This window comes from Sciurus vulgaris (genome assembly GCF_902686455.1).
Source record: "Sciurus vulgaris genome assembly, chromosome: 2".
Classification (NCBI taxonomy): domain Eukaryota; kingdom Metazoa; phylum Chordata; class Mammalia; order Rodentia; family Sciuridae; genus Sciurus; species Sciurus vulgaris.
The window spans coordinates 66,481,048-66,500,588 of NC_136462.1; the positions used below are offsets into that span (position 1 = coordinate 66,481,048).

Sequence of the window (19,541 nt, forward strand, 5' to 3'; positions counted from 1 at the left end):
GACAGGGCCTTGCTAAGTAGCTTAGGGCCTTGCTAAATTGCTCAGTCTGGCCTCAAACTTGAGATTCTCCTGCCTCAGCCTCCCAAGTCTCTGGGATTACAGGATTGAAAGAAAAGATTTTAGCCCCTCAAAAATATTGTATAATCATCCTAAGTAGTATTTGCAAATGCCAATAGAAAAGTCAGTTTCCTTCAATATATGACATAAGTATGAAATTATAGGCAGCCAAATATGTCCTCTTCAGTACTTTGGACTTAAAAAATTTGTCTTAGGTTGCTGGGGTTGTGGCTCAGTGGTAGAGCGCTTGCCTGGTATGTGTGAGACACTGGGTTCGATCCTCAGCACCACATATAAATAAATGAATAAAATAAAGGTCTATCAACATCTAAAAAATATTTTTAAAAAAATTTGTCTTATATGTTTTTGACTAAGAGGCAAATAATACTGATCTTAAATAACATCCATTAACCTTTTGTAACAATAATTACTAGGTTCAGTTTTGACATAGAACACTCATTTGGGTGTGAGATATTTGTTATGAAAATATGATGTAATAATTGAGTGGTTTACAGGGTGCCAGACACTATGCTAAAACAGTGCTTTCTTTGTTGGCATTTTTTTTTTCAGTGCTGAGTTTTAAAAATGGGCCCTCATGCATGTTAGTTAGGCAAGTACTCTATCACTGAAATACATACATACACCCTCAGCCCTTTTTATAAATCTTATTTTGAAACAGAGTCTCGTAGCCCAAGGGGCTTCAAACTCATCATCTTTCTGCCTCAGCCTCCCAAATGCTGGGATTACAGGTCGTGTACCACCTCACATAGCTGTGTTCTTTCAATCTTCAACAGCAGTTCTATGAAATTTTCCAAAAAAAAGCTTACCCAGGAGCACCTAGTACTCAATAAAGCCAGAATTCCAATCTAGATATATCTGGCCTCAGAGTACATGATCCTAATTATTACAATTACACAATCTGTTTTCATCCTCTTCTTGCTTTTGGTAGAGGTGAGAGAGAGATTGCTCAATAATCTGTCACATTTACAAATTAGAAATTATTGGAGATTTTTATTTTGAGGGCTCTATCTTTCCTATCCATTGAAAATTCTTTTGTTTTAATAGCTTTAAAGTTGCCAGCTAAAAAATATAGGCTTTGAAATTGGACTGATCTGAATTTAAATCATTATCCTGCCATTTATTATCCACACAAACTCAAATTAATCTATCCTACACCCAGTTTTCTCATTTGTAAGAAGGAAGTAAAATGTTACAAGCTTAACCTGATTTTAAGTCTACAGCAATATAATTCTTGAATATCTTACAGTGAAAATACTCGTTTGCCTGTATTTCTTCATTATTTTATTTTTAATGTGTTTTGTTTCCTTCTTGACATTCAGTGTTATATTCATGCTAATCTTTAATCTCTTATCAGTTCCTTTAACAATATTAAAGCAGTAAGGTTATTTGGGTAATCTAACCTTTAACATAAGGTAGTATTTCATAAGGTTATTAACATAAGAGAGGATAAATTCTTTTATTTCCCCAAAGGAAGGGTATTTACCCTAAGGAAGGGTGTCACGTTCTCCACGTTTGGACAGTTGTATTTCATAAGTGATCATTTTCTTCAAAAATGTTTCTAATTTCTGAACCTTTCTAATCCTCATCTGTTTTTGTTCAGTCTATTAACTTTCACTCTTTTTTATTTAATAGCTTTATCAAATAGTTGCACTTACAGTATACCTACTACATACCAGGATCCTTGCATCTGTAGTCATTAATTCCCACAATTTTGTAAATAACTGTTATTTTCTCCATTTACAAGTAAGAAAATGTCTGAAGTCAGTTTGCTCATGATTAAAATGAGAGACCTTGATATTTAATCTAGAACTCTAGTACATGCCCATGTTCTTTCTAACACATTCACATTGTTTTTTAGTTCAATATTAATTCAAGCTGCTTTCAAAGTTATAGTATTTTAAAAGGCTTTATTTGCCCAATAACTTTGATAACAAACATGACCAGTTTAAAACTACTACACAGTTCAAACAAATAAATAATGATCCATTGAGTTCCCTTTTATAATGTGTTTTATATTCATGCTGTTATTTATGATAGTTTATTATCAGTGTATATGAACCAGTTTATTATACTATCAAGACATAGACATAGTCTATATGAACACAGTAAGAGTGTTAATAACAGATACATTATGCTCATAGGAGCCCATAGATACTTTTAAAATTTATCCTTGAGGATAATATTCTATTAATAATAGCAATTATATAAATTATATGTATATATAAATTATATATATATTATAAATATATAAATCATATATAAATTATATAAATTGGCACTCTATGACTGTATAAATCAATAGGCAGAATAGGGTGTGAAATGAAGTGCAGGTGTCACTATATTCTTATAAAATTGAGGTCTACCTACTGTAAATTATAGAGTTTGGGTATATCCAGTATATACCACAATTATCATTTGCTAAATATGCGTAAGTACCAATAACTATATACTACATGTGCCAAAAAGCCTTATTTGACTCTCAGTTAACCAAAGGGGGATTTCACTTTGAAGGCAATAAGGGAGACATGAAGGATTTGCGGTTTTTGAGGGGGAAAAATAAAACATTTTTTAAGTGATAAAGCTGGGATATGCACACAGGCAACTGAAGATTAGCTTTATTTATAGTTATTAAAAGTAGTGAAAGATGGGCTGGGGCTCAGTGATAGAGCACTTGCATCACACAATGCAATGGGTCCGATCCTTAGCACCACATAGAAAAATAAAGATATTGTGTCCATCTACAACTAAAAAAAAAATTTTTTTAAAGTAGTGAAAGAAAAAGACTTTTAGAAATAGGTGTAGTTAAGAAAATTTTGTAATAGAAATGGATAAAACAGCTATGGAGTAAATTTGCATGGAGGTCTGTTTTTGTTTTTGTTTTTGTTTTTTTTAAAGAATTGAGTGAGGAAAATAAAGTTTGACAAAGTAGTGCTCCCCAATAAAACTTTCTATGATGGGGGAACTGTTTTGTATCTGTTTTGCATCTCTAGTATGGTAGCAATTAGCCACATGTGACTGTTGAACTCTTGGAATGTGGCAAGTATACCTGGCAACTGAATTTTTATTTAATTTTAATACATTTAAATTTAACATGGCTATAGGTACCATATCAGTCAGTATATCTCTAGATATTTTACGATTGATTGGTTAGGATAACATCCACTAGTATAATGAACATTTTAAAATGCAGACATTTATAAAAACTCTCATAGACTTTTTTTCCCTTTTTTCCTTTTTTCCTATTTGAACTTGTTTTGTTAGTTGGTAAGTATAATGTTTAAATTTACAAACTATTAACCATTGTGAAACATCGTCACCCTCACTCATTGCATGCCCAGTTATATTTCATATAAAGAACTGATTACTCTCTGCTCTACTCCTCAGTTAACACCTGTAAAATTCTACACCATGTCTCTCATATCTGTTATCTATCTTCTCTTTTGTTTCCTTGCTTCTGCTTGCTACTCCATTTCTTCATTCACAACAAAGAAAGAAATGCAGTGATAGTTCTCTTCCTCCCAAAACCTCCACTAGAAAGCATTGGCCATCTCAAGGTAAACAGCCAGGGAAGGCCTCTCATGATGACTGGGAATAGTATGCACTACCAGAAAAGCATGAGCTACTGCTCTTCACCTTCCTTCTGCTGTCCGTTGCAGTGCTTCCCTAACTGGGCCATGAATTCATATTCTTCTCTAAATTTCCCAATATGGGTCTATTATGGACCAATTCAGATCTTCAGGAGGAGTAAATTTAAACAAAAATGCATTTCCTCCTTGCATTTTGAAGGCCAGTCTCATTTCAATTTAGAAAAGAAAATGTTGGAGAAGTTACTTTGAGGAGGGTAGCTGACATGGAATTTGAGTGATATGTTTAAGAACAAATATACATTTACAAGGAAAAGTATAACATTTGGCCTTAAAAAACTTTGAAGTGTTCTGCAGATACATTCTTCATTACCTAAGATATCTCTATAGAATATTCACTCCTTATTGAACATTTTTGCTTTTTCTTATAAATATTTATAACTTTGATTTAAGCACAAATGTTTCATTATATGAAAGTACTAGCATTTTTTCCAAGTTTGAAGTGTCAGTGGGATGTTGCATTGGTTAACAAATATGCCAAAAGTCTCCCCACCATAGTAAGAAGTGTTCAGTTTAACCCTGCAATCTGTGTGGTTGTTTATTCTTGCTTGTTTGTGACACACAAAAAGAAAATTTTCATGTACTTAAGACCTAGAAAAGTCTGGATTAAAGTGTCTTAAAATATACAGGATTTTTAAATTTTGTTATTCTGTTTAGATTTTTTTTTTCTTTGAAGGACTTTTTTTTTTTTTTTTTTTTTTGCGGTGGGGGCAGTGCTGGGGATTGAACCCAGGGCCTTGTGCTTGCAAGGCAAGCACTCTACCAACTGAGCTATATCCCCAGCCTTGAAGGACTTTTTAATGTCTCATTTGTTAGGAAAATATTTGAGAAAATTTGCCTACAACAAGCAAAGGTCTCTGGCATTGCTGTAGATTGGAGAATCATAATTCAAAGAAATAAGGTACAGAGGTGAAGAACTACTTTGTAAATGACACAGAGTTCTCTTATTTGAATTTGTTTTGCTTGTTTTAAAATTTTATAGCTACTAATTCCCACTGGCTATTTCTGAATAGTGTAACTGCAAAAGTTCAAGCTAGTGAAATAAAAGCATTACTTATCTCTTCTAAATTAAGATTTTTTTGAGGCTAGTTTGTCTCTTTTGACCAACTTTCAGATGAGAATTCTTATCCTCTTCCCTCCCCCTGGAATCTGTCTTGCTCCTTTTAAAACCTTACTTAAACATCTTACATATACGATGATCTCATAAGTGCAGAGTTCCTCTTTGGAACGTAACTGTTTAGAATTGTTCAGTGCTGTTTTCTTCCAGTTTGAGTTGTGAAGCATCTCCCTTCCCCGCTTTTTGTTTTTGTTTTTGTTTTTGTTTGTTATTCCCCGAACCCTAGAAGTAGAATTAGTCTTTCTCACCTGCTTCTTGTGCCCTTCCTTGCATGCCACTAGTGCTTTGAATTCCTTATCTTTCTGGCCCAGAGATTTTGCTTCCCATTGCTTTTCCCAGGGTTCTGGCTCTGGACATGATGATTAGCACTTTATGGCTAATATAATGATATGAACCACCAGATTACTGGGTTTTAAATACATTAGCAGGCTGTTGTAACAAAGTTTATCTGGGGCTTGCTTTTTTCTTTAAAAGATCTCATTAAGGGGTGGGATCCTTACCCCAGATTAGTAGCAGAAAGGTTATGTCTTATGAGAGGCCAGATGTCTATATTTATGTTCTTGCTGTTTCCTACAGGCTTCTACCCAGAGATTCTACCCAGTGAAGCTCCCACAGCAACGCAGGTAGATGGGGCTGACCTGGCCTCTCCAATGTCTCCTCGAACTAGCAAAAGCCGCATGTCCATGAAGCTGCGTCGTTCTTCTGGCTCAGCCAATAAATCCTAAGGAGACAAGCAGCCCTACCTTAGCACGAACATAGTGTTAATCCTTACAGGCCTCATGTCTGCCATAACATGCATGTTCCTTCCTTTATATTTGAGAAAACACTGGACTTAAATAATTTGTAACCTAATATTTTAGATTTGGACTATTTATTCAATTTGTTTTTTCCTCACACTCCAAGCTGCCATATTTTGAGGGGATGGAGTTTTATTTTACACTCTTTACCTTCCTAGATAATTATGTCTAAGTAGTTTTTACCTTTAATTTCATGATTAATGTAGAGCCAAAATATAATTGGACAAATAGTCTTATTTTATTTATTGTGCCTCATTGCAGCTTTATGGCTCAATAAATGTATAATTTTTTACAAATGTAAAATTAAGTTTAAGCATTTGTAAAGTTAGAGCAAAAAGTTACAAATCTGTTAATACAGATATGTATAGAGTATTTGTTACAAGAACAAAACACTCAAATGCTCATTTAGCATCTCAGATTCTTAAGTGAAATAATTTTAGCATTAACCTTTTCTTCCCAAGATAATGTCTCATTTCTCGGCTGTGCAGGTGATACCATGACATATCCAATAACTAGAAAAATCATTGCTGAGTTTTGATTTCTGTTTAGCTTCCAAATAATTTTCTAATGTTTTGCTTTTTAAGTGGTGGTATCACTGTTAAATTGCTATTTCTGTTTTGAGATTGTGGCCCTTGATTATTGACTGATTATTGACTGGCTTATCTGTGTTCTTTCTTAAGTATCAAAAAGGAGGTGATGGACAGGAGGAAAAAACTTTTCTGACATAAATATGTTGCTTAAATTATGTGTATTATTAAATAAGAAAAGGGAACATGACCCAGGAGTCTAAGTTGAATCTAATATTGCTAATACTGAACTTCCTGGTACAAGTTGGTAGACATTCCATCCTCCAGAAGTATTTTCCTATGGTAGATAAGCTGCTCACATTTTGTTTTGAATGGGCATCTCTTAAGGAAATGTAGCATGACATCAGTACCAACTGCATGTGTAAATACATCATACTGGCAAAATATAGAATATAAATTATGTATCATCATTCATGTAGTGTCTACAAATTTGTTACAGTGGGGGGATTAAAAATGACATGGTATTTAATAACACAATAAAAATATTCTTATCATGTCCTGTCCATGAGTCATCATATATTTCATGTATTTTCAGATTTAATAACCTGGGCTGTATGATTAATAGGGAGATGTAAAGCATAAACCTAGATTATCTTAGCAAATCATGAAAAACGAATTTCCTTTTGAGGATACACTCCAAATTATTTCTCAGAGATCCCACCACAGTCATTAAAAACAGGAAATTTACACCTTCATGAGACTGGCCAGAAACTTCACCCAGTGCTGTTGGTTAAAACATCAATTTATCACAGCCTCATTTTTCTTTAATTTCTCAAGTGTCATATTGTTTTATAATATGCTTTCAGGAATAAAACTTTCCAGAAAAATTTTCTAAAATAGTTTTTCAGAGTTCCTGAGTTCCTATGCACTCAATTTTTTTGTTTTCTTGCAAATACAAACCAAAATTCTTATGAAAGCTTATTTAAAAAGATGAACAAATGGATAAAGAATCCTTGGAAACAAATTTAACAGAATAGAAAATTTCCCACAGCCAAGGTGAAGAATTATAAAAAGGAGAATAAAGCATAACTGTTAACATGTTTCTAAGATTCTTTCAGTCTAAGGTGCTTTCAGTTTGTTTTAAATGAATATCTACTGGATTGATAATATATAATGTATAATAAAATGGACTGAAAATACTAACTTGAAGTATTGAAATATAGCAAAATTATAATTTTAAATGGTATCACTGTTAAACTTATAACAGATGACACTTCTGAAGCTTTTTTAAGAAAATACTTTAACAGATGACAATAGAAAATATATTTAAAGATCAGTGCACATTCTTGACCTTTGGGAGCATCAGTCTATGCAGCTATACTTCAGATGGATTGCATTTCTACACCATTGCATTCATTCACAAAATATATCTCCTGTCTTTGTATTCTGTCCAAATTCTAAAATAGAATACTCGCAATGAGGAGATAAGAAATGTGACTTTGAAAATATGCTGTGTTCAACCATTCTTTAGACAAGCAGCAAAACAAGGCACAGTCTGTGTACATTTATTTGGTGATAAGCATCTTACAAATCTAAGCTATCTGTCAAGCAATGCTCAGCCAATATCCTAAACTCTGACTATTAGGGGGTGAGTACAGAAGGTACACTGAATATGGTTTACAAAAAGAAATGCAAAAGTTACCGCTGAAAAGAAAATATTGAATATTGAGTGAAATTGCCATTCAGTTCCATAGTGTATTACAGTTATTAACATCTTCCTTAAGCTGAACATAGTTTCATATATACAGTGAGATTTAAAGCAGAAGCATTAAATAATTTGGGTGAAATCTTACTAAAACAGTCAAATATCAGGAAACAAGTTCTACATTTCCAAAAAAACTACATAAAGAAAGGTTTAGCGCAGCTCTTGAATACTGCACACAAAATAACTAAAGAAAATAATTTGAGGGTGTCTCAACTCCTTCCAATAAAGTACCATCTCCAAAAACTAAGGATAGGCTAGTACACATAATTGAGAAAAGGTTACCAGGGAGATTTTCATATCCCCACCAAAGCAGCTAACATCCTCTATTTCCTGCCCATGGACAAAGGTCTTGAATCGGTCCCCCCTGTAAGTTTGGCACCAATCACATAACTTTTTAATTCACAGAATATACAATGTAAGATATCTGACCCTATTGAGACAGAAACCACATAGGTGCCTGTAATGGCAAGAGGGGAAAAAAAAAAAATACTGGCGACTACCACTTTTGGTAGCCAGAACCCCTTGTAGACGTTGAGACATGCATGCATTCACTGCAACTTTCCATAGGAATTACAAATCATATAGGATTTGTTAGGGTGTCCAGAGTTTTGAGGGGGAAAATCCTATTTTAGTGGGGAAAGTGAGGAAGATTTAAAGCTGACAGTCTTTGACCATGAATATTTATACTGTATACCTACCTGTTCTAGAGAGGGATTTTACATTTTTTCTGTCTGCTCCCCTAGCAGAACATTGACTACTAGGAGAGTTTTAGAAGGGAAAGCATGGAAAAGAAAATAAACTCACAAGTTGAACAAAGCCCCCACAGAGATTCCTATGATCTGTTTTCCCCAAGGCCAGCCTTGAAATCTGGTCTCTTGGCCCTCAGCAGCCTGGCCGCAGTGGCATCTGCAGCAGCAATACTTGACGACTTTCTGATGGGTGGCACTTATTGATGTGCCGGGTCAGCCCTGGGGAGCTAAAAAAAGTGGACGGACAGTGCTTGCATGAAAAAATTTGCTGAGCACTTCCATCAGATGCACCTCCGGGGCCCGGTGCTTCAGCAGGAGCCCCCGCCAGAGCGGGCAGGAGCAGCTCCTCGCGGACCGCGTGCCACAGCCGGTGCTTCTCTCTGATATCTGCGGATGGGAAGTGCGCGCCACACAAAGGGCAAGCGAAGGAGAGTGGAGCCCTACGTTCGGAGCCAAAGCTGGGGGCTAGCGCACGAGCTGAGCCTGCCTCGTGAGTTCCCAGGTGCTTGCGTAGATAGGCTTGGCGACGAAACTTTTTGTAGCAATATGGGCACATGAAGATCTCAGATCCCCCGCCACTAGTGGCACTGCCCAGTGCAGGCACCTGGTGCCCCAATACCCCTTCTGGGTAGGAGACCTGTGGCAGTGGTGACTCTCGGTGCGGAAGCACCTGGAGGCCTTGGTGCGGGGCACTGTCCTGGTGCTGATCTTCCCCGGAGCTGTCCCTGACCTGCGGGTGCTGATCCACAGTCCGCTCTGCCCGGCTATTCTCTTTCCCCTCTGCCAGGAAAGATGCAATGGACCCGGAGTCCGAAGAGGACGAAGACAATGAAGGAGGCGGCTTCCCGTCGGCGGAGGAGACTGTGGCAGCGCTTGCTGCTGCAGGACGTGGCTTGTGCCAGCGGCGATGAGAGGCGAGGTTCGCAGGGCAGCTGAAGACCTTATCGCACTCGGGGCAGCGGTACTCAACACGCACGATGCGGGAGCAGCGATGCTGAGCCAGTGCGAAGGGGTCCGCATACTGCTCTTTGCACAGCTGGCAGATGAACTCTCCTAAAGGTGTGCGGCTGCCACCCAAGCCCCTAGAAGGCGGTCCTGGTTCCTCCTCCTTGATCTTCAGGCCTAGGACAGGGGACGTGGTCACCTCATCGGCAAAGCTCAACTTCCTCATGGCCTTTGGCTTCTTGATTCCCGCTGCCGTGAGTCCAGGCGCACAGCCTGGAGGTACCTTGACACGCCGCTCGCTGCCAGCGGCTCGCTTCAGGCCCTGCAAGGTGGCGGAGAGGGGCGCAGGGTCCGGCTGGAGCGCGGGCTCTGGGAATGGTGCCCGGAGCGGCAGCAAAAATTGTTCCCCCGAGGTCGGTGCGGTTGCTGGAGCCACCGAGCAGGAGAAAGTGGCTACAGTGGCGGCACCCCCGGGGAAAGACTCAGCGGAGACAGGCGAGCTGAGGCAGCGTTCCAGGAACGCTCGGCGGAGTTCGGTGCCCGCCGGCTTTGCGGGGCTGGGGCTGGGTCTGGGACCCTCTCTGTCATCGACCCTCCATTCTGTGCCTTCCTGCCCGCCTATTCCCAGGCTCACCCCAGCCTCCCGACAGGGTGACCCCGACAGTTCCTGGGCCGTCAGCCCCTTTCCAGGCTCCTCCTGGGTAGGGGGCGCCGCCTGCTCCGCACTGGGCAGGGAGGCACTGGGAACCTCCAGGGAGAAGGGCGGCGCCACCTGGGGCCCCAGCAGGGGTAAGACCCGCTCAGCTAGGCGCACTCGGTAAGAGCCGCCTGTCCGTTTAGTTCGCTTCACCAGGAAGCCCCTCGGCATGGTGGAGTCGGGAACAGTCAGGCTCCAGGAGGAATAAGGGACCACAGGGGCTGAGAGCAGGCGAGCAACAAGAGCTACACAAGCTTCGCCACGGCGGTCATGCAGAAGCTGGCTTTATAGCTGGGACGCGGGCAGGGGCCGGTTGGGCCACCTCCCGGCTGGTCCGGCCAATCAGGAGTGGGAGCGGGTGCCGGGGGCGGGGTTTTTGTCTGCTGGGCTTTGCTGAGTAGCCCAAGCTGGGTGGCGGCGCACATTACTGCCCCGCCTCGCAGTGCCTCTGAGCCTCCTGAGGTCTGTAGAGGGGCTGACTTCCCCTGCTGCCCCCCTCAATCCCCGCCCCAGGCGAAGACGCAGGAAGGTAAGGTCTGGAGTCTGAAGGAGTGCGGCCCTCCCCACCTCAGCCGCCTCCAGGGACGGGACCATCTATTGGGGAGCCCCACACAGCAGCGCCCCTGCGCCCCCCAGGTCTGACGGGAAGGCTCTGACGCTGAGGGAGAACTGCGAAAGGGAAACCGCAGCGGGAAGTGGAGACCACAGGGTGGGTGTCCACCGGGGAACTGGTTAACATCCTCTGCTGGTATTGAACTGATGAGATGCTGCGATAGAGAGGCAGGGTGGCTAAATCCACCGCCCTGTGCCTACACTTGTCGGTGGGAGCACATCTGCTATCCAGTATCGATCGAGACTGCGCGCGTCTGTGATACTATGAGAATTCATCTGGGAAGAAGGGTTCTCAGTGCGGGAGATCGTGCGTGCTGGCAAGAAGCCTCTGGAGCTCAGGACGCCAGCACGTTTCTGGGCCCTGGTCCTCCAGGCTGATAAGTGCCCCATCCCCGATGGGAATAGGAGTGGGGAGGGGAAGGGATCTAATTTTCGACTGCCCTCACACAAAGTGGTTTCTCTGTTCACACTTTCCACTTGTGCTACCCAGAGACATGACTTAATACCTAACTGGCCTGTTTAGTATGGACTAGATTGAGTGAGAAATGCTGGTGGAATCAGCATTACATCTGCTTCTCTATACATGACAAGTGATACTTTGCAAAAATGTGCTGTAGTCCAAACTCAACAAATTTTCATCTGACCACCTGCCACGTGCCCAGCTCTGTCTTAAGAACTGGAAGAGATTTGGAAGTCCATAATACTAGCTGAACAATGAAATGATTAGACAATATACAACAGGTGAAATGCCAAATTTTATGATACAAGATAAGTACAACATGAGAACTGGAAAGGAAGGAAAAGAACTGTGTGTTCAACTCTCCTTACTAAACCAAATTGGAGAAAAGACTGAGGGAGGTATTTTTAAAGTAGAATACAACATAACAATTTTAGTCATCACTAAAACATTGTCTTCCCTCTCATGAACTATAAGGAGGACGCTGTTTGGGGAAAGATTTGGAAGTAAGAAATCTCTACCCTTACACACACCCTGGGAAGGAGATTTTATTACTCTCCTTTTTTTAAGGAGTGAACTGAGCCAGAGAGAAGGTGGTAACTGGCAAAATTCGTACACCTGCACAACCCAGATTGAAACTGAGGTCTGGCTAATTCCAAAACCCAGTCTCTTTCCACCATTCCAATGACTTCAAATTTTTTTCTTTAATCAAAGCCCATAATAACAAATATGTTCTGTAGTAAACACACATCTGAAAACAAGTTTCACAAAATAATATTTCCCTTAACTAAGTGCAATGTTTTCTAATTCTTTATTCAATTTATTATATTTTTGTTTTGCAGTACTAGGGATTGAACCCAGGGATGCTCTACCACTGAGCTATGCCCCCAGTCCTTTTTATTTTTTGAGAAAGGGTCTCAGTAAATTGCCCAGGCTGGTCATGAACTTGTGATCCTTCTACCTCAGCCTCCTGAGTAGCTGGAATCACAGGTGAGCGCTGCCATGCCTGACTGAATTTGCTCTTAAAAGTATTTAAAAGCACTGATCATTGCAAATAAATTGATTTCATAACTGAGTAGTGGATTAAAGCCAATTTAAACAACATAAAATCATATACAAAGTAAGCAAATAAACCTAATGTGTTATAACCAAAATAATATTCTGAATCATTATTTAAAATATGTAGGCCTTTTCATTGGCAGTATCTCAGTTTCTCAGGTTGATCATGTCTGACATATTAGTTTAAGTATGATATCTACCTCAAATTCTTCTCAGTTATTCTCCTTTCTTCTCCCTATGACCCAGATATGTTATGTGGTATGAAAAATCTAATGTAAGAATTTTAATACTTTAAGATAGTCCCTTTTCCAAAGGGGCTTTTCCCCAGAGGCACAGTACTTTGTAAGAACTGCTGTCATATATTTTCTGCCAGATTAAATAATTTTAATAGCTTTCTCTTGCCCTCAAGTATAATTTGATAACAACCTTTCTGGAAATTGGTGTAACAATGTATATCAGAAGCGTTAAAAAAGGTATACCCGTAAACTACCAATTATCTATTAGTAAGTCACCCAAAATAAGAGCAAAGATGTATGTGCACAGCAGTTTACCACAATGTTGTCATTGTAAATAATCAAAAAAGTAAATCACAGTATAATCATACTATATATGATTAGGTAAACAAAAATGCAATGACATGGACAAATATGTATATCATAACATTAAGCAAAACTGCAGGCTGTAAAGTTGCCTGTACAGTAGAGTTCAATTATGAAAGAACAAAATGCACAAAACACTGGAAGGAACTATGCCAACATGCTGCTGTAATGTTCCCATAGGTAGTAGGAATTTTAAGTCTTTTGTTGTTTGGGGGTTTTTAAACTTTTTTGTTAAAAATACTCTCAATAAGTTACATTACCTTGGTAGTCAGAAAAAATACATAATGTAAAAACAGCCTTAAATGTCTCTGGTGTTCAATGCAGTAAATTTTCCCTAGGATACCTCAACATCAAATGGAGAATTGTACAGATAAGTAGCATTCTCCACAGCAATCTCTTTGAAATCCGGCCCTCACAGTGAGGTGACAAGCCTCTATCATGCCAGAGGTCTTCCAGTTGAAGAACAGTTTTAGGAGAAGAATAAGAATTAAACTGTGGGGAAGAGAAAGAATTTAGATGCATGCTCCCCACTCAGATATAAACCTAGATGATCCTTCAAGATATGAACACTTCTTTCTCTATTTTTTCACTTAGATATTATGATAAATAATAATAAACTGCTGAATAATGGGCTGTGCTCAGCAAGGTTGTGAAATCTTTGTTTTAGCTACATGCTTGGCAACATTTTCCTTCTATTAAACATCCAGGACCTTCATCTGCTCTGTTATACTTTAACAAAAACTCATATACAGTGGATTTTCTCTTAAACTATTTGCACTTTAAACTCCATGACTACTTTCTATGTCTAACTGTGGAATAAATTACTGTGATTTAAATTCAAAGAAATTGAGATGGTAGAAATCAGGAAAAATTTTGAAGACAGATATCTTCTGGCCCTAAAATCATACTGAGTATAAGATAGGCTCAGATAACTAAACTACGCTTTTAATCACTTGAATATCTGGGGGATTACTCAGGAAGAACTTTATTTCTTCTGTTTCTCTGCTTCCTCACCTCCACCTGGACACATCCCTGTAAAAGATTAACACCAGTTGCAGCTATAGATCTGTTGTCCCTAAGAACCTGAAAGTCAACCATCTCTCCTATATCTAAAACCAAATTCCTCTACTGAAATGAATCTCCATTTCCGTTTCCTCATCTCAGTGAATAGTACCTTCATTCAGTTACCTGCCTAGACCAAAACCCCAAAACTTTTGGTTCAAGCTAAACACCCTATTATCAACCCATTAACAATTCTACTTTCAAAGCATTGCCTGAATCTGAATACCTCTCAGATTCTTTATCACTACACTCTGTTAAGTCTTTTACATCCACCCTTGCATTCCATGTAGTGTAGCAGCAAGATAGATCCTGATAAAATATAAATTTGATAATTTCACTCTTTTGCTCAAAATCTTCAAATGAATTGATTTCTAAAATAATGAACCACCAGATTTTTAAGAAAGCATCACAATTTCTTACAGCTGCAACCCACCATGTATGAAATCCAAAACTCTGATTAGTCCCTTGCTATTCCTAAATCACATCTTCCACCACTCTCTTCCTTGTTCAATCTGTTCTTATCCACTTTAATCTCCTTTGTTTCTCAAACACGAGAAGCACACTTAACCCCTCAAGGCTGTTGTCTTCTGCTAGAATGTTCTTTCTTTCTTTCTTTCTTTCTTTCTTTCTTTCTTTCTTTCTTTCTTTCTTTCTTTCTTTCTTTGTTTTTCTCTCTCTCTTTCTCTCTTTCTTTCTTTCTTTCTTTCTCTCTCTCTCTCTCTCTCTCTCTTTCTTTCTTTCTTTCTTTCTCTCTCTCTCTCTCTCTCTCTTTCTTTCTTTCTTTCTTTCTCTTTCTCTCTCTCTCTCTTTCTTTCTTTCTTTCTTTCTTTCTTTCTTTCTTTCTTCCCTTAACATTGAGTCTTTAGAATGCCACCTCAGGCTGGGCACTGTGGGGTACGCCAGTAATCCCAACACCTCAGAAGACTGAGGCAGAAGGATTTTCAAAGCCAGTCTCAGCACCTTAGCAAGTCCCAAACAACTTAGCAGGACTCAGTCTCAATAATAAAAATAAAAAGGAATGGGAGTGTGGCTCAGTTGTTGAGTGTTGAGTGCCCCTGGCTTCAATCTTTCCAGTACCAAAAAAAAAAAAAAAAGTCCACCGCAGAAAGATCTTCCCTGACCACACTGATATCAGCTACCTTTCATCATTTTCTATCCTTCAGTCAGCTTTCTTTTTTTCTTTTTTCTTTTGTAATTGTGTGTGCATGAGTACACACACATATGTGTACACATATGCTAGGGACTGAACTCAGGTCCTCAGGTGTGCTAAACATGCACCCTGTCACGGTGCTACCCCTCAACTTTTTCTTCATAGCATTTATAATTTCCTATCACCACATTATGTGTTTATTCATTAATTGTTTCCTGGCAAGTCATAAGGTCTATGAAGGCAGGTTCTTTGTTTTATCCACAGCTGTATATCCATATCTGGAACAATACTAAGCAGGCATATAAATGAATTGATTTCTAAAACAGTGAGCTACCAGATTTAAAAAAAAAAAAAAAAAAGGCATTACAATTTCTTACAGCTGCAACCCACAGACCTGAAGCCCATCTGAGCTCAGAGGAAAGAAAAACAAAATTTTGAAGATTCTGGATCCTAGGTATTGGGGAATATTGATGCAGAGAAAGGAAATAAAAGGTCTCCTTACATTTTATGCCCTTGGAAATATTTTCTTCCCCACCTCAACTGCTGAAGCCATGGCTTAAGTCATTCCCATTTCCCTTTTGAAATCATTCTGTACAGGGAAAATAAACCACAATTTATAGCCAGAGTTTCTACTATTTTAAGCTTTTGTTTGCTTGTTTGTTTATGTGTTTGTTTTGGTACAGGGAATTGAACCCAGGGGTGCGTAAACACTGAGCCACATCCCCAACCCTTTTTATTTTTTGAGACAGGGTCTTTCAAAGCCTTTTAGGACTTCGATAAGGTGCTGAAGTTGGCCTCAAACTTCTGAACATCCTGCCTCAGCTTCCTGAGCCACAGGAATTACAGGCATGCACCACTGCACCTGGCTATTTTAAGCTTTTAAGTAGCCTGGATACTAAGAAAATGGGAGCAAAAATATGCTAGTCAGTTACTTAGATAGAAACACAAGATAGGCAGGAGAAGACTACAAATGTGGAAAACGAAATTTCAGGCATAGGACATGGAAGGTAATAACCAGGTTGTTGGGAAATTCAATCTAAGAGCTTCCACAGAAGTGGTACAGATTTTAAAATGAACAGTCTTGAGTTCAGTTCCAGTTCCACTACTTTTTAATCTTAAGCAACAGTTTTCTCATCACAAAATGGGACTTCACAGGGTGCTTTGGGCATTACATGTTATTATGCATGTGAAATTTCGCAATGCATGGCACATAGTGCACCTGAAATGAATAGAAGTTATTATTTAGGTATTTGAGATAAAGGAAAACAATGGACACTAATGGAAACCATAAATTCTGCTCAAATAACAATAACTTATTATGTGATTGGCCTATATTTTATACCCAATTATGATACAAGACAGCAATGATTTCTATATAGCATTTAATACACTCAAAATTGATTTTGCTTCATATGGTTAAAAAAATTCACCAAACACTTAAAAGACTTTACTGGGTTAAGCCCATGAGTTGGGGTCTGTGAGGCCTGACTTTGAATTTTGACTGCTGTTTACTTATTGTGTGACCCCAGTTTCTTATCAGATAGGCACAAGAATGTAGTATTTCCTATAAATGGAGCAGCAGTCTGTTGTTGCTTGTGGGTAAAGAAATGCAATAGGGAGTGGAGGAGCTCAGAATGGAAAGGTAAGTTGAGGACAAATTGCAAAGGGAATTATATACCGCACCAGAGTATAAATGCTTTTTGGTGAAATCTAACTGATTTTTTTTAAACGCATTCAAGTTATATATTCAGATCTTTATTTTGGAAAAACATCTAAGGGCTATATTGGAGCAAAACCATAGGGTTGAGGGAAGATATGGAGAAGTCCAAAGAGTGGGATGAGACTTGACACGAGAAGTATAGCCACAAAATATTAAAATAGTTGACAGAAGATAATGTGGGCCAAGTTATTCAAATATTGAATATATTTAAACAGTGGATTGATAAACTATATAACTACAGCTTATCCATATGCATGTTCCTCCCATCCCATGCATTAAACAGTAAAATAAATAATGCATTCTACAAACTCGAAGAGGAAATTTACAACTTGACTTTCACTAGGTCATGAAAAACTGTTAAATATGGGATTTATTTCAGGGACTATAAGCAAGGAGAAGGTAGTGAACTTGAACTAGCAAAAAAGGATTTTTGATGGCATGAGACATCATAGAGGAGAAGCATTTTAATTGTTATGCTGGATCTTTTCCCTCAGGCATTCTCACACTCCAAATCCCTCGCTCTACCTCTATCTTCTAAGATAGCTCTCTCATCAAATGATTTTTGCCACTTCTTTGGCTCATTGTGAAACTCTCCTATATTTCAGACACTTAAAATTTTGTCAGTATTGCACAAAGACATTTTCCAAATATTAGAGATTTCTTCTATAAGAATGCTTACTTCCTTCTTTCCAGTCTCACAGGAATTAGTATTTTCTGAAACCAGTTCTTTACACATAAAGAGTACATTTGAATCCTCACTTTGTCATCTTCTGAAGAGGTTTTCAGAAAACTGGTTTAATCTGAGTCTCATTTCTTTATCTTTAAATGGGCATTACCATTACAATACATACATACATAGTAGAATGAGAATTAAATGAGATAAACTTGTATCCCCTACAGCAGTGGCTATGAGCCACTAGTGCTGCATATGAATATACCTACTTGGTGATGCTTGTTAAACTCTTAAGGGCAGAGGTTGACTATTTAATCTGCATTTCATTATGCAAAAAAATAAAAAGTGTACATGTGTTCCAAATAAGCACTTAGGAGTACTTGTCTACTACTTTGTCTACCTGGCAAAGGGCAGGCAGGGAGACCCTTGTCAATCTTTATATGTTTAGATTTAACATTTAATTCACATGCTTGAAGAGAATATGTATTTTGCAATTGTAGCCAGTTCATGTATGTATGTGTGTGCACACCCTCCTCCCCATATATGTACATAGTAATTTATGTTTTTTCTCTTTGTAACTCTCAACTTCTGCTCTATGTAATCTTGAGAATTTGTCATAATCTCAAGATTCATATGAACTAATTCAGCATCTGCTTGGTCAACTGAACCTCTCATAAGTCTCCCTCTTCATCTTTAGTAACACTTTTTGCCTTAAATAGTTTTTTTTCTGATGTTTTTCTTCAAATCAGCTTTCTTTTAATTGGTGTTTGCAAGGTATATGTTTTCCTTTTAATTTCAAACTTTCTTTATCATTATGTTTTCAATGTGTCTATTAATAGGAGTTGGATTTGTTTAACCAATCAGACAGTATTTAACTTATAGCTGGAGTAATTTAGTCCTTTTACATTTGTGTAATTGCTGCTATATTTGGAATTAAATCTGCTGTCTTTAAAAATGTGTTCTATTTGTCTAATGTTACATCTCTTTTTATCTTTTGTCATCTTATTTTTATATATCAAATCTCCCCCTTATCAGTTTAAAACCTTCGCTTGTATTTCTCTATTATTTTTTAAATTACATCATACATTTTGAGTTCAGAAAAATTTGTCTTTGATGATAAAAGGGCATTAGAACACTTGCATTTCATGTACTCTTTCCTAATTTATATGCTATGGTTTGGGGAGTGGCATTGTTTGTTGTTGTTAGTTTTGCGGGGGGGGGGGGGCTTATTTATTTATTTATTTATTTTTGTAGTACCAGAGATTGAACATGAGCCTCTCACACGCTAGACACTAGGCAAGCACTCTACCACTAAGCTGTACACCTAGCCCCTTTAAAATGTTTCATTTCAAGGCAGAGTCTAACTTGTCCAAACTGGCTCCGGTTTTCAATCCAGGTCCTACTTCAATTTCCTGAGTAGCTGGAATTACTGGCCTACACCACTATGCCTGGTTTGTGTATTTTAACTTAGTACTTTTTTAAGCTCACAATATTATTGTTTTACATTTCATTCAATTTGTTCACAAGTTTTCCACTTATTTGTGCTTAATTCCTTGTATCTCAGATTTTCTGTATAGGATCATTTCTCTCCTTGCCTGAAATACATGCTTTAAAATTTCCTTCATTACAGATTTACTAGTGGCAAAATATGTCAGCTCTGAGGTATCTGAAATGCTGTTATTTTATCTACTGTAGAGTTTTAGGTTGGTAACTATTTCAACACAGTGAAAATAACATTCAGCTCTCATTTCCCATTTTTACTAGTGAAGAGAAAAGTGGCTGTTGCTAGATGTTGCTCTTTCGAAAGGAATATGTCCTTCTCTCTGGCTGCTTTTCACATTTGTTTGTTTAGATATTTTGGTTTCGTGGGGGTTGTTTTTTGTTGTTTTG

At 38.4% G+C, this 19,541-nt stretch overlaps 2 protein-coding genes across 7 annotated transcripts in view; one reads left to right on the plus strand and one right to left on the minus strand.

Moving 5' to 3' along the window:
* The window catches only part of RALGAPA1 (Ral GTPase activating protein catalytic subunit alpha 1), a 212,513-nt gene extending 205,789 nt beyond the window's left edge, over nucleotides 1-6,724 (plus strand). For 4 of the 6 annotated variants that reach the window (XM_079119315.1, XM_079119318.1, XM_079119320.1 and 1 more), the window contains one exon: nucleotides 5,416-6,724. In XM_079119315.1, coding sequence (XP_078975441.1) covers nucleotides 5,416-5,564 — 149 coding nt within the window. In that variant the 3' untranslated portion in view covers nucleotides 5,565-6,724. Of the gene's footprint in view, nucleotides 1-5,381 lie in introns of all 6 variants that reach the window. The other 2 variants (XM_079119316.1, XM_079119317.1) reach the window with 2 other exon arrangements.
* On the minus strand, nucleotides 6,223-10,490 carry INSM2 (INSM transcriptional repressor 2; the record flags this gene model as incomplete). Its single annotated transcript, XM_079119731.1, has 1 exon — nucleotides 6,223-10,490. One exon carries the CDS (start codon nucleotides 10,488-10,490, stop codon nucleotides 8,811-8,813), a length of 1,680 nt encoding a protein of 559 aa, XP_078975857.1. The 3' UTR covers nucleotides 6,223-8,810.
* Nucleotides 10,491-19,541: the final 9,051 nt, after the last annotated feature.